Source organism: Scyliorhinus torazame, chromosome 16, assembly GCF_047496885.1.
Source record: "Scyliorhinus torazame isolate Kashiwa2021f chromosome 16, sScyTor2.1, whole genome shotgun sequence".
Taxonomy (NCBI): Eukaryota; Metazoa; Chordata; class Chondrichthyes; order Carcharhiniformes; family Scyliorhinidae; genus Scyliorhinus; species Scyliorhinus torazame.
Genome location: NC_092722.1, coordinates 55,437,302 through 55,458,651, shown reverse-complemented (window position 1 = coordinate 55,458,651; position 21,350 = coordinate 55,437,302). Strand labels below are relative to the sequence as shown.

General features: G+C 49.8%; 1 protein-coding gene across 5 annotated transcripts in view; it reads left to right on the top strand.

The window, feature by feature from the left end:
• nphp4 (nephronophthisis 4) overlaps window positions 1-21,350 on the top strand; it is a 770,918-nt gene that overhangs the window by 465,007 nt on the left and 284,561 nt on the right. For 4 of the 5 annotated variants that reach the window (XM_072478481.1, XM_072478483.1, XM_072478482.1 and 1 more), the window contains one exon: window positions 17,044-17,229. In XM_072478481.1, coding sequence (XP_072334582.1) covers window positions 17,044-17,229 — 186 coding nt within the window. The remainder of the gene's footprint in view (window positions 1-17,043; window positions 17,230-21,350) is intronic. The other variant, XM_072478484.1, reaches the window with a different exon arrangement.

The following is a 21,350-nucleotide window of genomic DNA, read 5'->3' as shown; positions in this document are numbered from 1 at the left end:
AAATCCTGCCTATGTCCTTTGAGTGCTCAGAAGGCCTCTGGTCATCTGGGAGCCCACCCAGGACACCCCAGAATACCCTCAGATGTCCTGCTTTATCATCAAGGGCCGAGCACACCAGGTGTTGGCATGCCTCAGGAGTGCCGCCCCAATGGAGAGGTACAAAGAACAAAGAATAATACAGCACCGGTACAGGCCGTCCGGCCCTCCAAGCCTGTACCGGCCATGATACCAACCTTTGCCAAAACACTCACCACTTCCTTGTGCCGTATCTCTCTATACCCATCCTATCCATGTGTTTGTCACGCCGTTAATGTACCTGCTTCCACAACCTCCCCTGACAATGCGTTCCAGCCACTCACCACCCTCTGCGTAAAAGACCTGCCTCACACATCTCCTCTAAACTTTGCTCCATGGACCTTATACCTATGCCCCCTGGTGACTGACCCCTCCACCCTTCCCATCAACTCTATCCATGCCCCTCATAATCTTGTAGACCTCTATCAGGTCAACCCTCAACCTCCGCCTTTCTAATGAAAACAGCCTGAGTCTATTCAGCCTCACCACATAGCTAACACTATCCAGACCAGGAAGCATCCTGGTAAACCTCCTCTGCACCCTGATGCACGATCAATAACTCCAGAAGTGAGGTTGGAGACATTAGAAGGCATAAATACGCTCGATGTTTCCCCCAGCAGCGCAGGTACAGAAGAAAGCTGCTGGGGCGGCACGGGCTCTTATACCCCGCCTTGCAGGGCGGAGCTAACATACAGGCTTAACCAATGGGAACAAGTACATTCTCTACCAATGGTATTCCGTCATTACCAGGTACCATAATCCTTCTGGCACAGACTACCACATTCACCCCCTGTTAAAAAAAGAGTCCGGCGAGGGTGGTGGCTTCATATTACAACGTGGTAAAGTGATAGAAGTTACAGTTATGAAGGTACCGTAATGCCTCCGTACAGCGTTTTGCCTTATTACATCTTAACTATTTACAACAGTAATGTACATTTCAAAATGAAGCAATTAGTCGATCGGGGGCCCTGGTCGTCCTCTGCGATCGTTGTAGCTTTGGTGGTGAATCCGGTGGAAGTTTGGGCGTCTGTGACTCCGGGAGCGTGGTTTTGGCTTCTGTGGCCGCTTCATCACCCCTAGGCGGGGCTGGTGGAAGGACCGACTGACCTGGGAAGGGGGCGGCTGTGGGGTGCGCCGGTGGGCGGGAGGGCCTAGACGGGGCTGGTGGAAGAACCGATCCACCTGGGAAGGGGGCGGCTGTGGGGCGTGCCGGTGCGAGGGAGGGACTGGTGGCGGGGGTGTGTGTGGGGATCCAGCGGGTGCCAGGTCCCGTAGGGAGACCGTATCCTGTCGGCCTCTGGGTACGCCACGTAGGCGTACTGAGGGTTAGCGTGGAGGAGATGGACCCTCTCAACCAATGGGCCCGATTTGTGCGCCCGCATGTGTTTTCGGAGCAGGATGTGGCCGGGAGCTGCCAGCCAGTTCGGGAGCGAGGTCCCAGAGGAGAACTTCCTGGGGAAGACAAGGAGACGTTCATGAGGTGTTTGGTTGTTCGTGGTACAGAGCTGTGACCGGATGGAGTGGAGGGCATCCGGGACGACTTCCTGCCAGCGGGAGACTGGGAGATTCTTGGACCGCAGGGCCAGTAGGATGGTTTCCAGACCGTTCCGTTCTCCCTCTCTACCTGTCCGTTTCCCCGGCGGTTATAACTGGTCGTCCTGCTCGAGGCAATGCCCTTGCTGAGCAGGAATTGACGCAGTTCATCGCTCATAAAGGAGGACTCCCTATCACTGTGTATGTAGGCGGGGAAACCGAACAGCGTAAAGATACTATGGAGGGCTTTTATGACGGTGGTTGCGGTCATGTCGGGGCAGGGGATGGCGAATGGGAGCCGGGAGTACTCGCCAATCACGTTCAGGAAGTATGTGTTGCGGTCGGTGGAGGGGAGGGGGCCTTTAAAATCCATACTGAGGTGTTCAAAGGGCCGGGAAGCCTTTATCAGGTGCACCTTCTCTGGCCTGTAGAAGGGCGGCTTGCACTCCACGCAAATTTGGCAATTCCTGGTGGCTGTCCTGACCTCCTCAATGGAGTAGGGCAGGTTGCGGGTCTTGATGAAATAGAAAAATCGAGTGACCCCCGGGTGGCAGAGGTCCTCGTGGAGGTCTCGGAGGCGGTCCACTTGTGCGTTGGCACATGTGCCGTGGGATAGGGCATCAGGAGACTCGTTTAGCTTCCCAGGACGATACAAGATCTTGTAGTTGTAGGTGGAGTGTTCGATCCTCCACCGTAAGATCGTGTCGTTTTTTTATCTTGCCCCGCTGTGCATTATCGAACATAATAAGCAACTGACCGTTGGTCAGTGAGGAGAGTGATTCTCCTGCCTGCCAGGTAATGCCTCCAATGTCGCACAGCTTCTACTATAGCCTGGGCCTCCTTTTCGACTGAGGAATGGCGGATTTCGGAAGCGTGGAGGGTGCGTGAGAAGAAGGCCACGGGTCTGCCCGCTTAGTTGAGGGTGGCCGCCAGAGCTACGTCGGACGCGTCGCTCTCGACCTGGAAGGGGAGGGACTCATCGATGGCGTGCATCGTGGCCTTTGCAATGTCTGCTTTGATGCGGCTGGCCTGACGGGCCTCTATCGACAGGGGAAAAACTGTGGATTGGATCAGCGGACGGGCCTTGTCCGCATAGTTGGGGACCCACTGGGCATAGTAGGAAAAAAAACCTAGGCAGCCCTTCAGGGCCTTTGAGCAGTGAGGGAGGGGGAACTCCATAAGGGGCTGCATGCGTTCAGGGTCGGGGCCTATAACTCCATTACGCACTATGTAGCCAAGGATGGCTAGGCGGTCGGTGCTGAACACGCATTTATCCTTGTTATACGTGAGGTTAAGGATTTTTGCGGCTGGAGGAATTTTCGGAGGTTGGTGTCGTGGTCCTGCTGGTCGTGGCCGCAGATGGTGACATTATCGAGATACGGGAATGTGGCCCGTAAACCGTACCGGTCAACCATTCAGTCCACCTCTCGTTGGGAAGACCGAGACCCCATTAGTGACACCGAAGGGAACCCTTAAGAAGTTATAGAGCCGCCCATCTGCTTCGAAAGGAGTGTATTTGCGGTCACTAGTGCGGATGGGAGCTGGTGGTAGGCGGACTTAAGATCCACAATGGAAAAGTCCTTGTATTGCGCGATCCTGTTGGCCAGATCGGATATGCGGGGGAGATGGTACGCGTCAAGCTGCGTAAACCTGTTGATGGTCTGACTGTAGTCGATGACCATCCTATGCTTCTCCCCGGTCTTTACAACCACTACTTGAGCTCTCCAGGGGCTGTTGCTAGCCTCAATGACACCTTCCCTCAGTAACCGTTGGACCTCTGACCTAATAAAGATCCAGTCCTGGGCACTGTACCGCCTGCGCCTGGTGGCGACTGGTTTGCAATCCGGGGTGAGGTTCGCAAACAGGGAAGGCGGATCGACCTTGAGGGTTGCGAGGCTGCAGACAGTGAGGGGGGGGGGGGGGAATATAGGGCCGCCAAATTTGAAAGTTAGACTTTGGAGGTTGCACTGAAAGTCCAACCCTAGGAGTGTGGCCATGCAGAGGTGGGGAAGGACGTAGAGCCGGTAGTTTTTAAATTCCCTTCCCTGGACCGTGAGGTTAGCTACACAAAACCGCTTGATCTCTACTGAGTGAGATCCGGAGGCCAGGGAGATTTTTTGATTAACGGGGTAGACGGGGAGAGAACAGCGCCTTACCGTGTTGGGGTGTATGAAGCTCTCCGTGCTCCCAGAGTCGATTAGGCAGGACGTTTCATGCCCATTAATAAGCACCGTCGTCGTAGCAGTCGAGAGTGTTCGGGGCCGAGACTGGTCCAGGGTCACCGAGGCAAATCGTGGCAGCAGTTGGATGTTCTCTTCGGGCGGTGTGTGGTCAGCTGAACTGTGGTCCTGGGAGTCCATCCAAGATGGCGGCGCCCACTGGTCATTTGGCTGGGGGTGCACCAAATGACGGCGCCCATCCATCGCACGTGGCGTCCGCGGGACAAGATGGCGGTGCCTGGAGGCCACATGTGGCCCTGGAGGAGGAAGATGGCGGCGCCCGCTGGCTGCACAGGGTCCGTGGAGAGGGTTGTGGTGGCGGTCCGTATTCGCCTCCGGAGAACGCAGCGACCGCCCGGGCCTGGTATACCGCCACAAAGTGGCCCTTTTTGCCGCATCCCTTGCAGATGGATGAACGGGCCGGACAGCACTGTCAGGGGTGCTTGGTTTGCCCGCAAAAGTAGCAGCAGCGCCCCCCAGGGTTGCCAGGCCGTCTCGCAGCACAAGCTTGTGGGGGGACGGGAGATGCTTCGGTGTCGGCCCCGGGGGGGTTCCACGCTGCCCAGGGGGCGGCCGCGTGGTCGGGGACGTAAGCGCGTGCATTTCGGGAGGCCACACCCAGGGAGCCGGCAAGGGCCCGTGGCTCCTTGAGGCCTAGTGTCTCTTTCTCCAGCAATCGCTGGCGGATTTGGGAGGACAGCATACCTGCACCGAAAGCGTATCGAATCAAAAGTTCTGTGTGGTCGTTTGCTGAAACTTGTGGGCAGCTGCAGTTTCTCCCCAACACCAGGAGCGCACGGTAGAATTCTTCCAGTGATTCCCCAGGGATTTGTCGCCTCGTCGCGAGTAGATGTCGGGCGTAGACCTGGTTTACAGGGCGAATATAATGTCCTTTCAGCAGCTCCATTGCGGCATCGAAATCGTCCGCGTCCTCGATGAGGGTATAGATTTCTGGGCTCACCCTCGAGTGCAGAATTTGTAGTTTCTGTTCTGCCATGGGTGTGTTTTCGGCCGTACCGAGATATCCGTTGAAGCACGCCAGCCAGTGCTTGAAGGTTGCCGCTGAGTTTGCCGCGTGGGGGCTGAGTTACAGATACTCTGGCTTGATTCGGCGCTCCATTCTTTAAAAACTAGCGTATTAAATTGATGCACAATCAATAACTCCAGAAGCGACATTGGAGACAATTGAAGGCTTTAATACGTTAGATGTTGCCCCCAGCAGCGCAGGTACAGAAGAAAACTGCGGGGGCGGCACGGGCTCTTATACCCCACCTTGCAGGGTGGAGCTAACATACAGGCTTAACCAATGGGAACAAGTACATTCTCCACCAATGGTATTCCGACATTACCAGGTACCTTAATCCTTCTAACACAGACTACCACACACCCTCTCCAAAATCTCCACATCCTTCTGGTAGTGTGGTGGCCAGAATTGTGCACAATATTCCAAGTGCGGCCTTACCAAGGTTCTATATACTATAGCATGACTTGCCAATTTTTATACTCGATGCACCGTCCAATGAAGGCAAGGATTCTGTATGCTTTCTTGACTACCTTGTCCACTTGTGTTGCCACCTTCAAAGATCATGCTGCCTATCGCTAATGAGTCCATTTGCTTCCAAATGAGTGCAAATCCTGTCCCTGAGAATTCTCTCCAATAATTTACCTACTACCAATGTGAGGCTCACCCGCCTATAGTTTCCAGGATTATCCTTGCTACCTTTCTTAAACAGCGGTACCACATTAGCTATTCTCCAGTCCTCTGGGACCTCACCTGTAGCCAATGTGGATACAAAGATGTCAGTCAAGGCACCAGTAATATCCTCCCTTGCTTCCCTCAGTATTCCGGGGGAAATCCCATCTGGCCCAGGAGACATACATACCTTAATATATTTTAAAAGACCCAATACCTCCTCCTTTTTGATGTTAACATGACCCAGACTGTCCACACACCCTACCCAAGAATCATCTTCCACAAAGTCCCTTTCTTTGGTGCAAAGTACTCATTTAGTACCTCGCCCATTTCCTCTGGCTCAACACATAGATCTACTATCCTTGTGGTCCAATCCTTTCCTTGGCCACCCTCTTGCTTTTTACATTTGAATAAAAAGCTTTGGGATTCATCTTAATCCAACTTGCCAAGGACTTTTCATGACCAGTCCTAGCCTTCGTAATTTCCTGCTTAAGTTTCTTCCTACTTTCTTTATACTCCTCAAGGGTTTTGACTGTCCCCACCCTTCTGGACCATACAAAAGTCTCCTATTTCTTTTTGACGAGGTTCACAATATCCCTCGTTATCCAAGGCTCCCTAAACTTCCCATTCTTATCCTTCGTTCTCTCAAGAACGTGACTTTCCTGAATCCTAATCAGGTCGCAGATGATTAGCAGAGCTCACCCAAACCAGAGGACACCTGCACCGCAGCCTTTGGAACCCTCCCTGGTTCTCTGCCCCTCTCAGGGCAGAGGACTCACCAGTGATGCCCACCCCTCCAGATCACCAGCTGTCTCTGTCGGAGCATTTTCAGAGACTGAGTATTGAGCTGACTTTTATGTAGTGACTTTTCCCCACCTAGTCGAGGTTCAGCTAACATAAAGACTCGCGGAGACAGCAACTCTGGTTAAGACAGCTTTATTTGACAGCACGGTGGTGCAGTGGGTTAGCCCTGCAGCCTCACGGCGGTGAGGTCCCAGGTTCGATCCGGCTCTAGGTCACTGTCCATGTGGAGTTTGCACATTCTCCCTGTGTTTGCGTGGGTTTCGCCGCCACAACCCAAAGATGTGCAGAGTAGGTGGATTGGCCACGCTAAATTGCCCCTTAATTGGAAAAAATGAATTGAGTACTCTAAATTTTATTTAAAAAAAGACGGCTTTATTTTCCAGGCTTGGTTCAGCGTGCGAGGGAGAGTGAATGGATAAATGCCAAAACCACTCTGTTCTCCATTGTTTTCGGTTCAATGGTTGTACAATTGCCAAACATCAGTAGCCCTGCCTCAGCTGGACTTGTCCAATTCTTGTAGCTATAGATTATACCTTGACCGCTGAATTTGGCTTTAGGCAGCATGGTAACTGCGTGATCAGCCCATGATGTAGTCATGTCCTGTCCACTGGCCATCTGTTGTTTTTCAAGACCCTCGCATCTGTTGTCTCTCTCTCTCCCTTACTCCAATTTCCCTTATCTTAGTGTGGTACCTAGCCGCACCGTTGTCTGTCTGATGCCTGGGGCGGCTGATAAGAACTGTTTCCTCTGGATGTGTTTCCGCTCTCCACATTATTTCTGTCTGATTCTGTCTGTCTTGTGGTCAAATCCCATCATACATTGCAGCCACTACTATTATCAAGAGTTTTGCTTGTTACTGCTATATTCTGAGAATACATGTTTAATGGTTAATAATGATTACTAGATATATTTTTTATGATCAATTTCATTCCTCAATAAACTAGCTTATGAGGAGCTATTCTAGTGTTATCCTAGATATCTGGTTTTCAGGGGTCTCGTCTCAAGACGCCCCCCCCCCCCCCCTCTTCAGTCTCCTCCTGGTGACACTGGCAGCGCTGACTGCCTCTGCCATCACCTCCCAGGCAGTGTTCAGGTGGGTAGGCTGGAGTCTGTGGCACACCCTGGGGAAGAGGGTGACCCTCCCCTTCTCACTGGCGTGTGTAGTGATTTGTACATCTGTACATACATCTGCACATACACCATTGACTACAGACAGATGTAACAGCCACAGCATCACTAGAGGGCAGCATCAGAGACAAGTATAAAGGGTCGAGCCCAAGGCAGGATCCGCCTCTTTTAGGAGCACAGAGCAAGTGAGCAGCAGCAGACAGAGACAGCTCAGCATAGGCAGTTTACCTTAGTTTCACTGGTGATACCTCTTGACTGTTTCACATCTAGTTGAGCTCTGGAAGCAGAACAAACCCTTTGAATAAAGTGTTTGTGTTAACTGTAAGTCGACAATCTTTATTCAGACTTAGAGAATAACATATAGTACCAGGAGTGATTTCAGCAAGCTAGCTAGACACAAGAAAGAGAAGAGAACTTAAACCAGACATTCGACCAAGGAAGGCCTCGCAGCATTCGAACCCTTCAGATACCAAACGGCACGATGGACACAATCCAATCTCCACGCCTGCTCAAGACCACTGGTTATATGCATTCCAATTGGAAACTTTTTATACAACAGTTCAAAATATATCTAGAAGCTAAGGATCTAACCTCAGCGTCTGATGCCAGGAAGATAGCCTTGCTCTTATCCCTGGCAGGGCCGCAGGCATTAGAAATATATAATTCCCTTACCTACCTGGAAGGGGAGGACAAGGGCAAACTGGAAATAATCATCAAAAAATTTGAAACCAACTGTCAATCTGAAGTCAATGAGATATTTGAAAGATTCAATTTCACCGGCGTTTACAAAAACCGGGAGGCTCTTTCAGCAGTTTTGTAACTGATTTAAAATTACCAGCTCAATCCTGCAACTTTGAAAACCTCCGTGACTCCCTCATCAGAGACCAGATAGTCAATGGTATATCTGATGAGGGACTCAGAAAATCCTTATTAAAACGAAAAGACCTAACCCTAGAAACAGCCATGCAAAGATGCTCTACTTATGAAAAAAGTAAAGAAGAATATGAGGAGTTTACTTACCAGGACCAAGGTCTTCACCACGAGGTCGAGCCCGTCAAAATGGTGGCCCTGGCTTCCAGAAGGAGCTCCACGAACGGCAATCCCGCGCACATGAACCTGGATGCAGGCTACACGCATGCGCAATTCTCCCGAAGATTTGACACAGAAGAAAGGCCTACTGCGCATGCGCGAGCGTGGAGGGACAGTGTCATGACATGTCCCCGCTGCGGACACGCCCACTTAAAAGGGCAGTGTCCAGCTTCTGGAAAACAATGCTTAAAGTGTGGCAAATACAATCACTGTGCCTTACAGTGCAGAGCTGCACCGTTAATGAAGACAACTAGGCAGAAACACATGAACTTCAATATAAAAAGCATAGACTCAACGGAGCACAAAAAAAAAACAATGATGAGTATTCCTCGGATGAGGACAACCTCGCTTGCGACAACTCACTTGTCGTGGACACGATCGAGACAATTGAGGAACATGACGCAACAATCGCCACGCCTCACCCGGTCAACAGCATTGATTCCAGCAGTGAGTGGACTGCGACTGTGCAAGTCAATGACTTTCCATTAGTCTTCAAGCTTGACACTGGGGCCTCAGCTAATCTCCTCACTAGTAAGGACCTCCATTCGATTCCAGGAGACCATGAAATAATACCCGCTGCATGTCGGCTGAAGGACTGCAACGGCAATCAGATCGCCTCAAAGGGATCGTGCCATCTCTGGGTGGACAACAAGACGATACGCAAGCAGCCACGATTCGAGATTGTAGACGACAATAAATCATCACTGTTAGGCGCTCAGGCCTGCAAAGACCTGCGGCTGGTGCAACGCATTTACATGCACACCCAGGATTCATCAAGCCTGGAAGCTAAAATCCACAGCATGCTACAAGAATACCCCGACGTATTCAAAGGCATGGGCACCCTACCCTGCCAATACAAAATCATGCTGAAGACAGACGCCAAACCCGTCATCCAGCCGCCCAGGAGGGTTCCAACTCCACTGCGGGAGAAGTTGAAAGCGGAACTCAACAGACTGCAGTCACAAGGCGTAATATCGTGAGTCACACAGCCGACTGGCTGGGTTAGCTCCATTGTCTGTGTTAAGAAACCTTCTGGAAATCTCCGCATATGCATAGACCCGAAGGACCTGAACCAGAACATTCGCCGGGAACACTACCCCATCCCCAAGCGTGAAGAGATCACATCTGAGATGGCGAATGCTCGTATCTTCACCAAACTCGACGTCTCGCAGGGGTTTTGGCAGATACAGCTCGATGACTCGAGCAGATTTCTGTGTACGTTCAACACACCATTTGGACGTTTCTGCTTCAATCGCATGCCCTTTTTCATTATCTCTGCGTCAGTGATCTTCCACAGGATAATGGAGCAAATGACCAAGGGCATCGAGGCTGTCAGAGTCTATGTGGATGACATCATCGTATGGTGCACCACTAAAGAAGAACACCTCTGCGTCTGAAGAAGGTGTTTCAGAGGATTCATAAATACGGTTTGAAACTGAACCAGACAAAATGCACATTTGCGAAGGAGTCTGTAACCTTTTGGGGTGACACCATATCATTTCAGGGTGTCAGCCCTGATGAGGTGAAAATCGCTGCAATATGGACCATGAAGACGCCACACGACAAGAAGGCGGTGCTACGATTTCTGCGTTTCATCAACTTAGAACACAGAACATAGAACATACAGTGCAGAAGGAGGCCATTCAGCCCATCGAGTCTGCACCGACCCACTTAAGCCCTCACTTCCCCCCTATCACTGTAACCCAATAACCCCTCCCAACCTTTTTGCTCACTAAGGGCAATTTATCATGGCCAATCCACCTAACCCGCACGTCTTTGGACTGTGGGAGGAAACCAGAGCACCCGGAGGAAACCCACGCAGACACGGGGAGAACGTGCAGACTCCGCACAGACAGTGACCCAGCGGGGAATCGAACCTGGTACCCTGGCGCTGTGAAGCCACAGTGCTATCCACTTGTGCTACCGTGCTGCCCTTCCTCGGCAGGTTCATCCCAAACCTGTCCGCACGGACGGCAGCTTTGCGCAATCTCCTACGAAAGATCACTGCGTATGAGTGGACACAACATCACCAAAATGAATGGGTGGATCTCAAACAGCAACTAACGAGGGCACCGACCCATACTTTCTTTGACGCAACCAGACCCACCAAGATCTCCATTGACGCCAGACAGGACGGGATTGGCGCCGTTCTCCTCCAACAAGACGACCAGTCTGACTGGGTCCCGGTGGCATACGCGTCCAGGTTCATGACCGCAACTGAGTGCAGATATGCACAAATCGAAAAAGAATGTCTCGGACTCCTCACTGGGATTCTGAAGTTCCATGACTATGTGTACGGCCTGCCCACGTTCATAGTGGAAACCGACCACAGACCGTTGGTCCATATCATAGACACGGATCTAAATGACATGACACCTCGTCTGCAGCGCATCATGATGAAGCTGTGAAGGTATGATTTTACCCTAGTATACACCCCGGGAAGAGACCTTGCCATTGCCGACGCACTGTCCCGATCAATTGGCACTGACAACGCACCATCAGCCCCTGTCAGAGAAATCGAGGCCCAAACATAGTTATGCATGGAGAATTTGCCTGCTTCGGATGAGAAGCTTTGCCTAATCTGACAGGAGACGTAGAAAGACGCAACCTTACGGAGGGTGCAGCACCTACTCCAGCATGGTTGGACGAGGGGATAATGTCCACAATTTCAGAATGTCAAGTCAGAACTGATTGAAGTTGACGGCCTGCTGCTACGCAATGCGCAGATTGTGATTCGGGCCACACTCCGCGCCGAGATGCAACGTAAGATTCATTAAGGCCACCTAGGAATTGAGAAATGCGAAAGGCGAGCACGACAGGCTGTGTACTGGCCCGGCATGAATCAAGACATAACGGACATAGTCATGACACGTGACACCTGTCAAAGACATCAACCCACACAGTGTAAAGAACCACTGCAGCAACACAAACTCACAATGCCGCCGTGGACAAAAGTGGGCATTGACCTATTTCATGCCACAGGGCGTGATTACGTCTTGATCATGGACTATTACTCAAACTATCCGGAGGTAATGAAACTCCATGATCTCACGTCTTCATTTGTCATCAAGGCATGCCAGGAGACATTCGCGCGACATGGAATCCTGCGTGTGGTGATGTCAGATAATGGTCCCTGCTTCGCGAGCTGGGATGGAAAGAGTGCTCAGACCACTACAGCTTTCGGCATGTAACATCCAGTCCGCGCTACCCACAGTCAAATGGGACAGTGGAAAAGGGTGTCCACATTGTTAAACGACTTATTAGCAAGGCAACAGATTCACGCTCCGACATCAACCTAGCGCTGTTATCCTACCGAGCAACCCCATTGAGCTCAGGACTGTCGCCAGCGCAGATGCTCTTCGGCAGGGACATCCGGACAACACTACCGGTGATTCAATTCCGAGACCCCGCTCTGGTACTTGACAAAATGCAGGTACTACGGTCCAAACAAAAACAATACTACGATCAACATGTGATCCCACTCAAGCCACTGAACATGGGCGACATCGTCAGGATCAGGGACCCAGAAGGCGGATGGTCTGAGCCAGCCATGGTGATCAGGCAGGAGGCACCGCGGCCCTACATTGTCAAGTCGTCGGCGGGAGTACTCTTTCGCCGTAACCACCGGGAGCTGTTAATGGTTCGGCCTACAACGCCGGTGTTTCCCTCACTGGACTTGACCAAGTCCATTAGTCCACAGGACGTTCCTTGCCACACAACGCCAGACAGTACTCTTGATGACATCAAACCGTCATCCCCACCACCATCGTTAAGACGCTCCAGCAGAAGCTGTAAGGCACCTGACCGGCTAGATGTGTAACGACACTTCAACACAACCACAAGTCGAATATGAACATTTCTCACGATGGACTCATAACACTGTTAATTGTTTCTTTATCATTTTCGCAGTGTGCAGATTTGCTTATTCTCACCACTTGTTATGTACAGTTTTCTTGCAGCCAGTCTAGAAAACATATCAAATCAAAAGAGGGGGGGAATGTAGTGATCTGTACATCTGTACATACATCTGCACATACACCAGGGACTACAGACAGATGTAACAGCCACAGCATCACTAGAGGGCAGCATCAGAGACTGGTATAAAGGGTCGAGCCCAAGGCAGGATCCGCCTCTTTTAGGAGCACAGAGCTAGTGAGCAGCAGCACACAGAGACAGCTCAGCATAGGCAGTTTACTTTAGTTTCACTGGTGATACCTCTTGACTGTTTTACATCTAGTTGAGCTCTGGAAGCAGAACAAACCCTTTGAACAAAGTGTTTGTGTTAACTGTAAGTCTACTGTCTTTATTCAGACTTGGAGAATAACATAGCATGGAGCTGTGGGCCACTTCAGACACCTGACCTCGGGGGACAGGTCTCCTCTGAGCCATCTTGGTGGCTGCAGTGTGTGTGATAAATGGAGTGCTTTAAAACAACTCTAGCTGCCAGGCCGTTTGGCGTCAACTCCGGCCCTAGCGATTATAAGACTGGCTGGGCCGGGAATTGCTCGGATTTCGCACCAGCAGAGAGTGGCCCATCAGCATGTTCTGAATTGCTCCCTGAATAGTGCCCTCAACAGGAATGCAAATCGCAAATCAGTCCCGGCATCAACACTTAGTCTCCGAAATGGAGAATTTCGCCCGTGGTCTTTGCACCCTTGTTTGCATTGGCATGTCAGCAAAACCATACCTCAAGAAATGGTTTGTTCCCAAGTTAGGTTTCTTCTTTGTAGGCTGTTAGCCAGAGGCCCTGGAGCTCTCTACAGAACTAACACTAGCTCTGCTCTATTCTGCCCTGGGCTCTCCTGAGTAGCCTCCTGAAGAAGCTTAATGTCAAATGGGTGTGCAGGGCGTGTGACCTGCTCTCTGCTGTTGATTTGGGGTGGAAGACTGCATTAGTTTCATTTAAAAGGTGGCAGCAGCTGCTACTCTCGATGTAAAAGCTGGCAGCGGCCATTGGGCGCTTCTGCGATCGGGAATGCTGGGGGAATGGCGTGACCCATCGCTCCACCACCCTCCTGATACCCGCCTGTGATGCACCTGGGGGTCGCGACCCGCACTTTGAAAAACTGTGCCCTAGAGCATTATCATGGGCCTCCTGATTACTAATCATGTGACATAAGTGCTCTGCCATTCACTACTCATGCCATACATACCGACAAGCTAATGAACAAACACTGCACCATGAAAACTTGACTCTTAAGAAGTTTATTATTGATGGGTTCAGAGGTATTGAGAGCTAAATTGTTCTACCGCAGTAACGCAAATAGGCAGCCTGTTTTACACCTCACTCAAATTTATTTTCCATTGAATGTAAAACAGGCTCACAATTCACAATCACACATTTAGCACTATCAACATAGGTTAATTTCACCCCTTTTGAGTTGATTGATGTACTTCCTATTTGCCCATAATGATGGTTTCATTGTAATATCGTACCTGATAAATAATGTGGTCAGTTCTACTCTTGCATCCTATGTCAAGCTATATAGTTAAAAATGAAAATCCAAACTTTATCCCATTTTGAATTACTTTCCTTCAGACCTTTAGGCTCCCTGCTTGCACAGAATATTTTCTGTTTGTCCAGAAAGAGGAAAAGCAGTCAACTCTTACAAGAATTTTCTCAGAGTTGCTTTTCAACTGACCTCCTGAAAGTGCTCAAGGGCAGATTAAGCCGATCTCTGAATTCCTTCCCCAGGTGAGGAAGCCTTGTTTTGAATGCATGCCAAAGCCTTTCTGCGAGCGTCCAAGCATATTTCAAATGATGCAGATCCCCTCCTCTGATCTCTCCTTGCACAGAAATGTGATGCGCCATCATACCACCCACTGCGTTGCCTTCTTTTATATCCATGTCTTAAAGATTTTTAAAATAGGGACAGTCAGCAAAAATATTCAGCAAACCTCTGGAGAAGCCCCATTCCTATTGAGATTATTCAGAAATAGATTTGGGTGTGGATGAAGACTCCCAAGACATCATGACTGGGCTCATTAGACTGGAAAAAAATCCTGTGCTTAGAGTGGTTAGTATGTGGAACCCACAATCAGAAAGGTGTTGATGAAGTAAATAGCACAGATGTATTTACAGGGAAGCTACATAAACACATGAAGGAGGAAAGAATAGAAGGTTAGATCAATGGTGAGCAATTTGATGCCCCCTTCAGGGGCCCTCTGGGTTCTGAATGCAGCCTATGGGATATTTTATTGACCATTGCCCACGCACAGGATAGCCACATTCTGCTGATTTCCGTCCATCTAGTTTTTGTCCTCCTGCTATGACTGAAGTGACGCACACTTAAAGCAAGGGCAAATGAGGTGCATGCTGATTGCGCACAATATTGACTGTGAGAGCCGTGCACTCAATCTCTGTCCAAAGCGTAAATATTTTATTTTGTTTTCACCCTTTGAAGTTGATGACCGGCCTATTAATATATAAATGATTAAACATTTTCTGTAACTCGTTATGAACAATTTGATGTGTGCATTCAATCTTATTCATGGGGTCATGTTTGGTGAACAAACCCCATTTCAATCTTGCGGCTCACTGAGATGAAGGAGGACTACTCATGCGGCCCACTCACTCTCCTCGGTTTGCCATCACTGGTCTGGATGAAATTGATTAGGTGAAGGGAGGTGGAAAGAGCATAAACATTGAAATGGACCCATTCAGCGGATTGCCTTGTTTAGGTGATGCACAATCTATGTAATGTAATAATTATTAGAAGAAAAATTAGGAGCACTCTATTGTTGCATAAACACAATTTGATCTGATTAAACTTTTGTCTTACAGATTACTTAACAGTACCCTTCCCCAATAAAATTACTGCTATTGTTTAAATGGTTGGCCTGTAGAGCAATATGACACGAGCTCTGCAGGAGGCGTCAGTTCCACATTCCAAGATTCTAAAATGGTTGGTCCACAGAGCAGGTTGTGTTGAGAACTTTTATTAGCCACTTAATAATCCATACATAGAAGATCACCAAAGAGGAAAATAAGGAACAAAAAAAAAAAATCACAGAGCAGAATGTAACAGTGAGGCATCCACCATACATCTAACATAAGGTAGTATAATATTGCTGAATTAATATTTCAGTACTGTACCCACCTGGTCATTGTAGAAAGAGCTCTGTATTGATTTTACTGTAATGAGAGTGACACATTGTTGATGGATTGATATTTGATGTGATCCAAGCTTTTTTGACAAAAAAGAGAGGAGGTTTGAAAGAGTTGTTTGAAATCATGAGGGTGCTAGACAGAGTGGATGGGGAGAAACTGTTCCCGCTCGTAAAGGGATCGGGAACGAGAGAACACAGATATAAAGTAATTTGCAAAGAAAGCAAATGCGATATGAGAAAATACTTTTTCACACAGCGAGTGGTTGGGGTCTGGAATGCACGACCTGGAAGTGTGGTAGAGGCAGTATCAGTCGAGGCATTCAAGAGGGCATTGGATGATTATTTAAATCAAAACACAAATTTGAAGTTGATGACCATTCTATAATATATAAATGCAATATAGAAGCACAAAGGGACTTGGGAGTCCTTGTTCACGATTCTCTTAAGGTTAACATGCAGGTTCAGTTGGCAGTTAGGAAGGCAAAGGCAATGTTAGCATTCATGTCGAGAGGGCTAGAATATACGACCAGGGATGTATTTCTGAGGCTATATAAGGCTCTGGGTCAGACCCTACTTGGAGTATTGTGAGCAGTTTTGGGCCCCGTATCTAAGGAAGGATATCCTTGGAAAGGGTCCAGAGGAGGTTCACAAGAATGATCCCTGGAATGAAAAACTTGTCGTATGAGGAACGGCTGAGGACTCTGGGTCAGTACTCGTTGGAGTTTAGAAGGAGGGGGGGATCTTATTGAAACTTATAGGATACTGAAAGTCCTGGATAGAATGGACGTGGAGAGGATTTTTCCACTAGTAGGAATAACTAGAACCAGAGCGCACAATCTTAGACTAAAGGGACGATCCTTTAAAACAGAGATGAGGAGGAATTTCTTCAGCCAGAGGGTGGTGAATGTGTGGAACTCTGCTGCAGAAGGCTGTGGAGGCCAAATCGCTGAGTGTCTTTAAGACAGAGATAGATAGGTTCTTGATTAATAAGGGGATCAGGGGTTATGGGGAGAAGGCAGGAGAATGGGGATGAGAAAAATATCAGCCATGATTGAGTAGCGGAGCAGACTCGATGGGCCAAGTGGCCTAATTCTGCTCCATGTCTTATGGTCTTATATGCAGGGTTGCAGGGAAATAACACTAAGTCATGATGCTCGTTCGGAGAGCCGGTGCCGACACAATGGGCTGGATGGCCTTCTTCAGCAATGTAACAATTCTGTGATTCTGAAAAAAAGTTAATAAACCAATATAAGGCGATGCTTCTTTAAGCCTGATATAGATAATGGGGCTGTGGAGTACCTTGAGATGTTTTACTGTAAAAAGTGCATATGGATTGATTAATGCTGAACTCTATCTTGCGTTTCTTAAAGAAGCAAATCTTTTTGTTCGCAGCAGTCCGCTTCTGCCAGCTCCTTGGACAAAATGTCGTACATGCAAATGCTGCGCTGGGCTGTTTGGAATCCATTCTTGGAACCTAATACCTCTGACGTTACGGTATCACTTCATGGCGGACCTTCACCTAACCCGAGCAATTTGTTGGTTTACAAAACTCCCTCCACTGAGATGAGCTCAGAGGAGGTAGGTGGTTTCTTTTTACTTTGAAAATGTTTTTATTCAAGTTTTTTCTTTTTATACACTACGAAAATTAAAATAAATGAAAGCAAATCTTTTTTTCAAATTTAGAGTACCCAATTATGTTTTTTCCAATTAAGGGGCAATTTAGCGTAGCCAATCCACCTACCCTGCACATCTTTGGGTTGTGGGGGTGAAACCCACGCAGACACGGGGAGAATGTGCAAACTCTACACGGACAGTGACCCAGGGCCGGGATGCGAAACCGGGTCCTCAGTGCTGTTGGCAGCAGTGCTAACCACGTGCTACCCTATAAGCAAATCTATACACATCAGTTACAGTTTACAATTTACAAGTGCCCAGCATTTGAATTAGACTCCTAACCCCAACTTCTCCTACTTTCAAATTGATGACAATGATGTCAGTTAAGGTGGCAATGGCAGTGGCAATGTTATCACCACAATGGGAACCTGCTATCTCACGGTTCAGGTCAAAAATATGATGATGCCTATCACATCATAGATTGTAGGACCAAGACGTTCTTCATTGTTGGGTGTACAGGCGTGCGAGCTACTGCAGCTGGTGAAGTGGAGTGAAAGGCAGCATGGTAGCACAAGTGGATAGCACTGTGGCTTCACAGCGCCAGGGTCCCAGGTTCAATTCCCTGCTGGGTCACTGTCTGTGCGGAGTCTGCACGTTCTCCCCCCGTCTGCGTGGGTTTCCTCCAGGTGCTCCGGTTTCCTCCCACAGTCCAAAGACGTGCAGGTTAGGTGAATTGGCCATGATAAATTGCCCTTGGTGACCAAAAAGCTTAGGAGGGATTATTGGGTTACGGGGATAGGGTGGAAATGAGGGTTTAAGTGGGTCGGTGCAGACTCGATGGGCCGAATGGCCTCCTTCTGCACAGTGTGTTCTAAGTTCCCTGAGACCCCTTCCCCTTCATCAGTCCTGTACATAGTGGGGTAGCATAATGATATATATGTTACATCGTGGTAGGTTGTTGTTATTTAGTTGCCCGTATTTACAAACATTCAGTCGGGGGGGGGGAGATGGAGTGAGTGACTCCCACCCCCCCCCCCGTGCGGGGTGTGGTTAGGTTCTGTACCTCCACTTCCCTCCCCCCTTCCCTCCTCTCCCTTTTTGTTGGCGTCTGTGGTCCCTCTGAGGGACCCCCTCCCCTTGACCTGTTGGCTGCTGGCTACAGACAGATCCTGGAACAAGTTGGTGAATGGTCGCCACATCTTGTGGTAGCCCTCTTCTGACCCCCAGATTGTGAATTTGATTTTCTCCATTTGGAGAAATTCTGACAGGTCGAGCAGTCAGTCTTTAGCTCTGGGTGATGCTGCTGATCACCAGGCGGGCAGGATATTTCGGTGGGTGATGAGGGAGGCAAAGGCTAGGGTGTCTGCCCTCCTCCCCATAAAGAGTCCTGGCTGTTCTGATACCCCGAAGACAGCCACTTTCGGGCATGGCTCCACCCTCATCCCCACAATCTTGACCATTGTCTCGAAGATTGCCCCTTAGGGCAGCACGGTAGCTTAGTGGTTAGCACTCTGGCTTCACAGCGCCAGGGTCCCAGGTTCAATTCCCTGCTGGGTCACTGTCTGTGCGGAGCCTGCACGTTCTCTCTGTGTCTGCGTGGGTTTCCTCCGGGTGCTCCGGTTTCCTCCCACAGTCCAAAGACGTGCAGGTTAGGTGGATTGGTCACCCTAAATTACCCTTAGTGTCCAAAAAAAGGTTAGGAGGGGTTATTGGGTTGTGGGATTGGGTGGAAGTGAGGGTTTAAGTGGGTCTGTGCAGACTCGATGGGCCAAATGGCTTCCTTCTGCACTGTATGTTCTATGTCTATGTCTAAGAAGGCTGCCTAGAACCCGACAAGTCTGGGGCAGGCCCAGAACATGTGGGCGTGGTTGGCCAGACCTCTCTGGCACCATTATCATTTGTCCTCCGCCTCCGAGAAGAATCTGCTCATTTAAGTTCTGATTAGGTTTGCTCTATATCCTACTTTCAGTTGCTTTAGGCTATGCCTTGTGCATGGGGAGGTGGAGTTGGCCTTATTCAGTGCTTTGTTCCAGAGTCCTCGCCCTATTTCAAACTCTAGCTTTTCCTCCCATTTTCCTCTTGACTCGTTCAATGGAGAGTGTGCATTTCCCAGTAGTCGCCCATACGAGTTCCTGTAGATACCCCCCCCCCCCCCCCCCCCAAAGTTGTCCATATCCAGCAGTTCTTCAAATAGTGCTTGTTTCGGCCCCCTTGGGTATTGTCATGATATCCATATTAACATATCATGGTGCAATCACACACACACACTGATGGACAGGTAGACGGACCAATCAACACACATGCAACATCACAGCCAATTACCAGTGAGAGCACACGCACTATAAAACAGGGAACACCATAATTCCCGCTCATTCCACCAGGAGATAGCTCAGAGCTCACAGCGTCCCACTCAGACATACACCATGTGCTGAGTGCCTCTCTAAGATAGCGCCAGGGCTGGGTCCACAGGTTAACTGGTGAAGTACGAACCACAGCCAGAAGTTAACAGTAGTAATTGTACAGAATAATAAAACAGAGTTGTACCATCAGTTGTACAACCTGTTGGTTCGTTTGTATATCGGAACATACAACACAACATGATACCAGGATTGGAAACTCGCCAGCAACTGTGAGACCTACCTGCGCCTCTTCAGAGATCCGCCATCCTGCGCCATGGACACCATCAGCCCGCCAAATCACTGGAAATCTCAGCGTCAACTGGAAGCTGTTTAAACAGCGCTTCCATGCTCTTCCTCGAAGCCACAGACAGGGAAAATGCATTGGACACCAGGAAGATCGCCTTCCTCCTCTCCACGGCGGGGCAACACGCCATCCACATCTACAACTCCCTGGCATTCGCTGAAGGCGAGGACAAGACGAAGTACAAGACGGTCCTTCTAAAACTTGAGCAACTCTTCAGCATCGAAGTGAATGAGAGCTTCGAGAAGTACCTCTTCCAGCAGCACCTGCAGGGTAAGGACGAGCCTTTTCAATCTTTTTTGACACACCTCCGTATCCTCGCGCAGTCCTGCGGCTATGAGGCCACCTCCGATTCCATGATTCTGGACCAGATAGTTTTTGGGGTCACCTCGGACACCCTACGCCAGCAGCTCCTCAAAATAAAGCACCTCACCCTAGCCACCGCCATCGAAACCTGTGTCCTCCACGAAAACGCGACCAGCCGGTACTCCCAACTCCAGGCGGCCGAATCGGCACGCAGGGGTCCTACGAGGCTGAGCGGGTCCAGTCGATCGAGTTCCTCCTGGCCCGCGACCCGGACAAGGTCGCCCATTTTGCGTGCTTCCCGAGGCCTCCCGCGCTTGTACGCGCCAAAAGAGGGGACGTCGATGCAGAGGGACGAGACGCGCAGGCGCGCTCTACGCAGGACCTAACCATGCATGCGCGGTGGCGCAACGAACGCCATGACGTCACGACGTACGGCAACTGTGGATCCGCACACTTAAAGCGGCAATGTCCAGCCAAAACTCGACAATGCCTCCGCTGTGGCAAGATGTGCAACTACGCTGCCTGCTGTCGAGCAGCTCAACCTGCCAACGCTCCGCAATTCCGCCAGCCTCGCAGGGACGTGCGGGCCATTCAGCCTCCATACACCGAGTCATACCCTGACGACGTACAGACCGGTGATATCGACGACTGGGAACCCTTCCGCGTTGCGGTAATAGACAGAAATCGGATGTCCCCAAGTAGGACCCACCAGCCGATGCCAGTGCACAGCGTTAATCCAGGCGATGAATGGTGTGCCACCCTAACGGTCAACCGATCACCAATCACATTCCGCTTAGACACTGGTGCCTCCGCCAATCTCATTGAATGGTCAGCCTTCTACACCTTGAAGGTCAAACCACCGATTCAGCCATCCCACTGTCAGTCGGTCGATTACAACGGTAATGTTATCCCGACCATGGGGTCTTGCCAGCTCGAGGTTGCACACAATTCATACACAACCACACTGTCTTTTGAGATAGTTGGATCCTCGAAGGACTCTCTGTTAGGCGCACAGGCGTGCAAGATCCTCCACCTCGTTCTGCGGGTACACACTGTCTCCAGAAGGCACATCCGATTTC